Consider the following 9,338-nt stretch of genomic DNA (forward strand, 5'->3'; position numbering starts at 1 on the left):
GCCCGGGAGCCACTGCGGCCACAGCACCGAGCCCCTGGGCGAACAGTGCGTCTCCTCGGAGCAGGGCAGTTTATTAACCGCTATAGATCTGAATTTGCTAAAGAGGACAAAAGGACAAGTTTGAAAAGCATCCCTTCCCAGGTTCACGCCAGCAGACGTGACAGAGAAGGAAAGGGCAGCTCTTCCAAGATTTAGGGAGTGAGTCTTGGTTCCCAGCCGGCAGGCTGGCTGCGGTCGGTCGAGCCCTGCCCTCCCCTCCCCTCTGGCGGAGTTTCAGACTGGTAGAGTGCCCCAGGGCAAGAGGGTCTGGGCACCTTCATTCACAGGGGAGGACAATGACACTCAGAGATGCAGGTATCTGGGCCAAGGGGCTGAGGCTGAAGCAGGACTGAGAGCCATAGCCTGGCCCTCTCCCACACAAGATGCCACTACATGTGCCCCTACAGCTGAGATGCTGGTCAGCCTGCAGGTCACCTTCTGGACCTTTGGAGTCCTGCTTTGAAGGAAAGGTCATGAGAGGAATGAAACCCCAGTGAGATGTGAAGGTCCCGTGGTACTGGGGTGGAGGATGCTTTACTTTAGGGAAGAGCCCAGATGTTTCAGGGTTAGGGTGCAGGCAGATCAGTTTCTTTTGCTTCGTTCTAAGGCCTGCTATGTCCCTCCTGAGCCATGGAAACCCGGTCCAGCCTAGGAGAGAACGATAAAAAAGTGGCACAGGAGCAGGACCTGGGTTTTACTCACTGATTTGGGGAGAGAAGGCAGAGAACTGTTAAGAGGCAGAAGATTGGGTGCTTGAGCTGGTGGCGATCAGGCTTCTTTGTCCCCTAGTACCACCCCACTGAGTACTTTCTCCTCTTTACTGCCCTTCTGGATTTCCATGGCTCATCTCAATCTCTAAATTCTGTGCTGTGAATATTCCTTTATTCTCTGATGCCTCAGCACTTATAATTTTTTCATTTGTTCTTGTTGGATACAGGCCTTAACTTCTCTGGGTGGGTGTAGTTTTCCCAGATACATCAAAGCATCTGGAAGCAGGGCCTCTATCTTTGAGTTCCTCTGCATCTCTCCCAAAGCATTAAGAAAGTGGGAACTGGCTTTATACATCCCACCCCAAACTTAGTCTCGGGACTCACTGTCTGACAGCTTCAGGGATGTGAACCTGATCCAAGGAGATGAGTTGGGCCAGCTCTCCCAGGCTGTTCAGAAAACGGATCTTTCGTGTAAACTTGGAACTGAAAAGAGAGGATAAACCAAGTTGTGTGTTGTACTGGGAAGAGGGTTCCTGGAGATCCTTATGAAGGGAAACGTGACAAGTAGAGCATGGTTACGGCTAGAAAGAGCCACGGTGAGGCCAGAGCTGCTTAATCTTGATTTTGAAAATGGGGAAAGGGAGGTCCTTGTCCCCAGAGCTGGTACCTGATGAAGGGCCGAAGCAGTGCCAGGAATGCCTTCACATACCACGTGGCGTGGACAACCACCAGGGCACGCAGGTTTTTCCGGAGCCTGAAGAATAGGAATGATATCATTCTTTTCTTCTTCCATCTTTTTTTTTCTTTTTCCATCTTCATGTCAGAAGATTAGGTGAAGCTATTGTCTGTGCTTTAACTTCCTTCACTTCTCCAAGTTTCTAGATTTCTCTGCCAGTTGGTCTAGTCCCCACTCCTTGGCTTGTAATCTGAGCTCCACCCATCATGTTTAGCCTTTCATGCTCCTCATTTTCAGGCAACTCCCTTGTCAGAATCCCTTTGCACCATCTCCCTCCTGTACCCTACTCCCATATAAGTTCTTGGCTATTCCCCCTTTCTCAGGCCTCCCATGACTGGGACAATGGATAAAACTCCACATGGAGGAAGACCAGTGAGGAAAAACAAAAAAGAATGAGGAAGAAAAGTGAGCAAAAGGAATAAGTGGGAAAGAAAAGGGGAGAAGGAACATTGCAGAACACAAAGCCATATGGGTCAGGGATGAAGGCAAAGCGAAGCAGACCATGGCTGCTTAGGAGGTAAGCTAAATCGTGAGAGGTGGGAAAAGGAAGGAGGACCTTCTTCTATGTGACAGGCAATAGGCCACACCAATTTACTGGATTTTCACACATGCCCAGTGGCAAAGGGATTATTGTTGCCAGTTTGCAGAGAAGGAAACAGAGTCCCAGCAATGTTCAGTGACTTGTCCAAGCTAAATGATACAGGAGGTAAATGATTGAGGCAAGATCTGAAACCAGATTCCCCTGACTCTGAGAGTACAGAAGACATGAGAGGCCTGGAAAGGGTGGTAGAGGGACCAGAGAAAGAGGAAGGGACTAAAGGGAAGAGGAAAGAACAGAAAGAGGGAAAGAGAAGGTGCAGAGGGAGCTGCAACCCTGCTGTTCTTGCAGCTCACCGCCGGTCCAGAGTGTGGTAACACTGGCGCATCCAGCCCAGAGGCGGGACCTGGGCCCTACTTGTGCCTCCACTCAAGTGCACGAGCAGGTAATTTTCAGCTACCAGAAGCTCCAGAGTTCCCACCATATACCTGGAGGAGACAGAGCTGTCAAGGAAGGTACATGCTTGGGGTTGTGGGGAACGAGAGGGACATTACTGTAGACTCTGCAGTCAGCTGCTGATGGTGCAGGAGGGGCCTTTTTCACTTTTCCCTCCCTAACATCCCTGTTGGAGTCTTTCAGGGCTGCCACCTCACCTGAAAAGGTGCTCCATGACATAGGTATAGTTGGGGATGCTGCTGCTGGGGAGGTAACAGGAAGCAAAGACGATGACAGCATTGAGGCCCTCACCATGGTAACCTGGAGGACAAGGGGAAAATTCATTCAGGCAGCAACTATATATGACAGACGGTACATTTGTTTGGGCTGAGGGACTCTCAGGGTCTCTGGAAGTTACAGAAAGGATTTTGAACCTGGGAACGGAGTTTCCAGCTTTTGCATTTTATTTATTGATTTATTTATTTTTACATTTTATTTTAGAAGTCACAGTTGTTACCCCACTGTTATGCTAGCCATTACCTCCATGAGAGAGGACTTTCTTATAGTGTTCAATGACAGTCATGTCCACTCGCTGCTCCCTCTGTCCTGTTCGGAACACCCTCCAGTGACGTCCATCTTCTCCAGCCACATCCCGCATACAAGCCCGGCCCAGCCTTTCCACTGCCTCACTGGCCCCCAGGCCCTCTGCCCGGGGTAGGTCATCTGAAGGAGAGGAATGGAAGATGATCAATAAAGCACAGTACACACCTTCAGGATTTTCTAACTTTGTCGGGGTCTGGGAGTTGAGTACTCTAACGTCTCATTCCTTAGTTTTTTTCCAGGACTCCAGCCCTAGTTTGTCCAAGTAATCCAGTGCCTTGCTAGTTTCCCTTTCCTGGAACTCAACATCCTCACTTTTTCACTAGATACTGGCCTTGAGGTAACCCTGCACTATGGTAGGTCTATGGCCCTGGCTAGTATTAGTTTTCTTCTGGATTCTTTCTTTCTTTCCATGCTTTTCCTTGGGTGAGCTCATTTGTTCCCAGGTCTTCAATAACCACCAGTAAGGTGATGATTCCAGATTTGCTCCTCTAACTTAGATGTCTCTCCTGACCCCAGACCCATGTCCCTAAATGCTTAGAGTGGACATCTCTAGTTGTGTCTTTCTGTCATCTCCAAGCCACCAGACACTATTGTAACTCAAACTCATTCTTTTCTTCATCTCTCCTATATTTCCTTCCTTTCTTTCGTTTTCTTTCTTCCTTTTTTTTTTTTTTTTTTTTTTTAAGATTTTATTTATTTGCCAAGGAGAGAGAGCACAATCAAGGGGTGTGGCAGGCAGAGGGGAGCAGCAAGCAGGGGAGTCCAAGGCAGGGCTACATCCCAGGACCCTGAGATCACCACCTGAGCCAAAGGCAGCCACTTAACTGACTGAACCCCACCAGGTACTTCTCATATTTCCTTTCTTGATGAATGAGTCCATCCATCTAGCTGGCTGAGAAAGAAAACTGGTGTCATCCAAAATTTTCTTCTCTGTCATGCCTCAAGCCAACTGGACCCCAGATCTTCTTCTATCTATTGCCATTATATTGTCTTATCATTCTTTCTACTACTACTGTCCTGATTCAGGTTCTTAGTATTTCTAACCTGGACTTCATTCTAGCCTCCTAGCTGGCTTCCCTGCCTCTAGTCTGTTTACTCCATTCCACCTTCTACCCCACAGCTAGAGCAAGCTTTGTTTTCTACCCTTTCTTACTCAAATGGTAATACTATACCTGCTAATTTTGCATGATCCTTCCATAGCAATGGAAACAGTTGCCTCATCTTAAAAAATGGTTTTCTAGGGGCACCTGGCTGGCTCAGTTGGTGGAACATGCAATTCTGATCTTTGATCTTGGGGTCGTGAGCCCCCTGTTGGATGTAGGGATTACTTAAAAAATAAAATCTTGGGGCACCTGGCTGGCTCAGTGGTTGAGTGTCTGCCTATCACTCAGGTCATGATCGAGGTCATGGGATGGAGTACCACATTAGGCGCCCTGAGGGGAGCCTGCTTCTCCCTCTGCCTATGTCTCTGCCTCTCTCTCTGTGTCTCTCATGAATAAATAAAATCTTTAAAAAAAAAAAAAAACTTAAAAAGAAAGTGTGCTTAATATTTAGTATTCCATTGCATGGACGTACCATATTAGAATTAACATTCAACTGACGGACCTTTAGGTTGTTTCCAACCTCTTTAGAGCCATTAAATCTGATCATGTTACTCCTTGATTAAAACCATTATTCAGGGATCCCTGGGTGGCTCAGCGGTTTAGAGCCTACCTTAGGCTTGGGGCGTGATCCTAGAGTCCCGGGATCAAGTCACACATCGGGCTCCCTGAGGGGAGCCTGCTTCTCCCTCTGCCTGTGTCTCTGCCTCTCTCTTTCTCTCTATGTCTCTCATGAATAAATAAATAAAATCTTAAAAAAAAAAACATTATTCAGTGACGTCTCACTGGCTACAGGATAAACTCTGAACTCCTCAGTAGGGTAGCAAGGACCTCCACAATTTGACTCCTGCAAACTTAACATAGCACTCTGATTCAGAAGCTTAGATGACAACTTGGACATGTGACTAGTGTCTGAAGTTGAGGGAAATCTTGTGAGTGAACCCTTAACTTGTGGGGTCTGTACTATGTCCAGTCAAATGTCACAGATGAACTGTAGGATACCCTGTTGATGTCTGGAGAAGTGGAGAATTGGTTGGTGTGGGTAAAACCCATACATTTGGTGTCAGAAGTATCATGATACTTCAACATGCCATGTTCCTACCCAAGTTGTTTCTTCTACCTATGATGCCTCCCCAGCTACCTGATAAAGACCAGCTCAGAATCACCTCTGATTCTGATCAGCTCTGTAAAGTGTTTCCTAACACCTCTCAGCAGGAACTGACCTTGTCCTTATCACTGCTGACCATACCCTATACATATGTAGACCGTCATCTTTAACCATACTTATTTGTATATGTGTTAATTTCTTATTAAACAGGGAACTCCCTGAGGGTAGGACTATCTTATTCTTCTTTATAACTTGGTTCTCATTCAGTAATAGCATGTAGCACTCAATAAAATTTTCCTTAATAAACAAAGGAAAATTTGTTTGTTTTTGGCACCTCCCCACCCCTCTATTGACTACTCTCACGTTGGACCTACAGGCTCTACCTTTCCATTCTGAGGAAATTAATTTTGCTAACTTTACGACTTGGACCCCACCTCGTTTCTAACTTTAGTCTCCTTAAATCCACCCAGAGCTACTTTAAATCTAGCTTCTGCTTTTACCAGCTCAGGCCTCAGGTTTCTTTCCCACCTTCCCATTCAAATTCATGTCCACTGTCCAGCTGCTCCGAATCTGAAGGTGTCTCCAATTCGTCCACCTCCAGGTCAGAACTGCCATCAGGAGAGGAAGGTACTGAGTGAGTGGGACAAGTTCCATCGCCTCCAGTCCCCTTAGTCAGATTCAGTCTCAACTCTGGGGCAGAAAGACGTTTACGCATGGGGCGTGGGCCACACAGGGCTAAAGTGCTGGGAGTACCTGGAGTTGGGAGAGAGGAGAAAAGAATAGAAAAAGTATGAGTGTGTTGGCAGGGGAGGTTGGAATACCTGCAAATGGTAGTGATGATATAGGATCAATTTTTTAAATTTTATTTATTTATTTAAGAGAGAGAGAAACTAAGGGAGAAAGAGAGGGAGGGGGAGAGGGAAGGGGAGAAGCAGACTTCCTGCTGAGCGGGGACCCCCGATGCTGGACTTGATCCCAGGACCCTGGGATCACGACCTGAGCTGAAGGTGGATGATTAACCAACTGAGCCACCCAGGCACCTCTATGGGGCGAATTATTATTTTTTTAATTAAAAAATATTTTATTTACCTACTTGAGATAGAGAGAGAGAACGAGTAGGGGGGAAGGACAGAGAGGGAGAGGGAGAAGCAGGCTCCTTGCTGAGTAGAGAGCCCAATGTGGGGCTCGATCCCAGGACCCCAGCATCATGACCTGAGCAGAAGGCAGACACTTAACCAACTGAGCCACCCAGGCACCCTATGGGGCAAATTCTAAAGAAGAACTTACACAGGGAATATTTAGGAAAAGAGCAGTGGAGGGATCCTTGGGTGGCTCAGCGGTTTGGCACCTGCCTTCCGCCCAGAGCGTGATACTGCAGTCCCAGGATTGAGTCCCACATCGGGTTCCCTGCACGGAGCCTGCTTCTCCCTCTGCCGGTGTCTCTGCCTCTCTCTCTCTCTCTCTCTCTGTGTCTCTCATGAATAAATAAATAAAATCTTAAAAAAAAAAAAAAAAAAAGAGCAGTGGAACCAAAAAGGGGTGAGGGTGGCACAGCCCTTCACTGGCTTATAATAAAAAACTTGAGGCCTAGATTCTAATTTACCTACCTGCCTGTGAATCTCTCTCAGGATTGTCAGGATCTTCAGAGGGATCTGCTTCTTCAGGAAGAAATCTAGAGGGGAAAGATTACAAGGGAGACAGAAATGCAGGTTAAATGCATTAAGCCAGGTATCAATTTATCAATCCTCTTGCCCTGTCATGTGTTTTTTTTTTTTTTTTTTTTAAGATTTACTTATTCGAGAGAGAGAAAGAGTGCAGGAGTATGTGTGTGTGGGGGGGAGCAGTAGGGTAGGTGGAGGCAGGGGGCAGAGGAAGAGAGAGGGGGAGAGGGGAGGCAGACTCCCTGCTGACCAGAACCCAAGGCAGCTCTCCATTCCAAGACCCTGAGATCGTGACCTGAGCCAAAACCAAGAAAAGAGTCAGGCACTTAACTGACTGAGCCACCCAGGCGCCCCTCCCCACTACAATTTTATCTTATGGACTCGGTCTTCTTTTCCCCCCTCCTTCCTTCAAGTCCTAATTTATCACCCCTGCCCTCCATTCATGAGTATCCCTCACAATCCTCACCTGGGGAAGTCTTCATCCTGCCACTCCTCCCTCAGCTCCAGTTCCCCAAGTCTCAGGGATCCTGCTGGCTTCCGGGCTTCAGCATCCTCCATGGCCCTAAGAGTCCCAGGGCAGGGGGTGGGGGGCAGAATGATCAGGAGACAAATGGGGCAGTCTTAAAGGGACTGGATCACAGATAGGAGAGACACTGTAATGGATGATAATTAAGGTATAGGGCAGAGCACAGGCCTGAAAAAGACGTCAGGTCTCTTGTCTCCTGATACTTCTACCACATCCACCACTTCCTGAAGGCAGATGAACCCTACTGTGGGGTTTAGGAGCAGAGGAAAGATGGAATGTAAGGCTAATCCTATTTGTGTCTATGGTGTTGCTCCACCTACACGGAGTGAGTAGAGCTATTCCACGTTACATTGGCTGGAACCTGACAGACCTGCCCAGCTATCACCAGGCAAAGTTGGGGAAGATGGCACCTTGTCAGGCCTGCCTTTCCTCCACCACACTGGGAGTGGTCAGGGGAATCCATGGCAGAGGTGGAGGGGTGGGGGAAGAAGGTAAGGAGGAAGAGGGATTTGTCGGGAAGGGTACCTAAATTCCTTTCTGGGTCAGCTTTCCTGAGGGCCATTCTGGGGAGTGGGTGTTAGAAAACAGTAGGCACAACTTTATCAGACACAAAATAGAGAAACTTCCTTTAAAAACAATAGGGAAGGCAGCCCCGGTGGCTCAGCGGTTTAGCGCTGCCTGCAGCCCAGGGTGTGATCCTGGAGACCCTGGATTGAGTAGTCAGGCTCCCTGCATGGAGCCTGCTTCTCCCTCTGCCTGTGTCTCTGCCTCTCTCTCTCTCCTCTCTGTGTATTCTCATGAATAAATAAATAAAATATATTTTTTAAAAAATAAAAACAATAGGGAATTTTACTGAAATCCCCAGGTCCCCTTTTCCTACCTAAAGCCACCCTAACCCTTCTCTGCAAATTCATTCTTTCATAGTCATGTCTCTTCCAGGAAGTCAAGATTTGCCCTGGTCAGAGCTGGATGGTAAGAAAGTCCCTCAAGACTATTCATTGCTTGTTTCCAACCAAATAAGCCAGATCTTACTCACCCAAGATCTAATGTCTTCTCTCCTGCCTCTTGTGTGGTTCCCATCTTCACAGGTCTTCCTGGCTCCCTTAAACACTTGCAGCTCTCCGGGAGCTGGTGTCCCAGCTCCTAAGCACTTCTGTATCCTTTTTCTGTGTCTCACTGTTGTTGCTCTTGCCTCCAAAGAGGTGGGAGGTGTGGAAGGGAGGTAACCTTACCTCCAAACAGGTTTTACCACCTCCCTTCCCTTCCCTTCCCTAGGAGGAGGTTTGCCCAAAACAAAAACCCTGCCTATGTGGGGGCGGTTTTAGAGAGGAGAGGACATTTTTTAAAGTGGCTGGTTTTGGGGGAATCGAGGAAGGCAATTTGTTTTCCCTTCCAGACTCTTTATAACCTCCCGGAAGCTGCTGATTAAAATTTTTTTTTAAAGATTGTATTTATTTATTCATGAGAGACAGAGAGAGAGAGAGAAGCAGAGACATAGGAAAAGGGAGAAGCAGGCTCCTTGCAGGGAGCCTGATGTGGGACTTGATCCCAGGTCCCCGGGTTCATGCCCTGAGCAGAAGTCAGATGCTCAACCACTGAGCCACCCAGGTGTCCCTGGAAGCTGCTTAAAAAAAAAAAAAAAAAAAAAAGGCAATGGTAAAAAAACATTTTGGTTTTAAGACTATGTTTTCAAGCATTAGCAAGACTAGGAACGCAGTTAGTAAGAGGGTTCTGGAAGAGGAAACAAATGAAAGGCCAAGGATGAGGAGAGATGGAAGACTGTTGCTCTTCATTCTCAAAAAGAGTTAATGAAGGGAGACATTCTATACAGCAGGAAGAAGGGAGATGAATCTTGAGGAAGCTGAAACCATTATCAGAGGGA

General features: G+C 47.3%; 1 protein-coding gene across 1 annotated transcript; it reads right to left on the reverse strand.

Annotated features, from left to right (window-relative positions):
- Nucleotides 1–52: 52 nt before the first annotated feature.
- BNIPL (BCL2 interacting protein like) lies at nucleotides 53–9,239 on the reverse strand. Its single transcript, XM_072769247.1, is given in 11 exon segments — nucleotides 53–677; nucleotides 680–687; nucleotides 1,134–1,232; nucleotides 1,417–1,503; nucleotides 2,380–2,511; nucleotides 2,677–2,779; nucleotides 2,999–3,181; nucleotides 5,798–6,022; nucleotides 6,877–6,941; nucleotides 7,397–7,492; nucleotides 8,493–9,239. Coding segments are annotated over 11 exon segments (1,068 nt in total). The 5' UTR covers nucleotides 8,537–9,239; the 3' UTR covers nucleotides 53–651.
- Nucleotides 9,240–9,338: the final 99 nt, after the last annotated feature.

The sequence above is a fragment of the Canis lupus genome, chromosome 12 (genome assembly GCF_048164855.1).
Source record: "Canis lupus baileyi chromosome 12, mCanLup2.hap1, whole genome shotgun sequence".
Taxonomy (NCBI): Eukaryota; Metazoa; Chordata; class Mammalia; order Carnivora; family Canidae; genus Canis; species Canis lupus.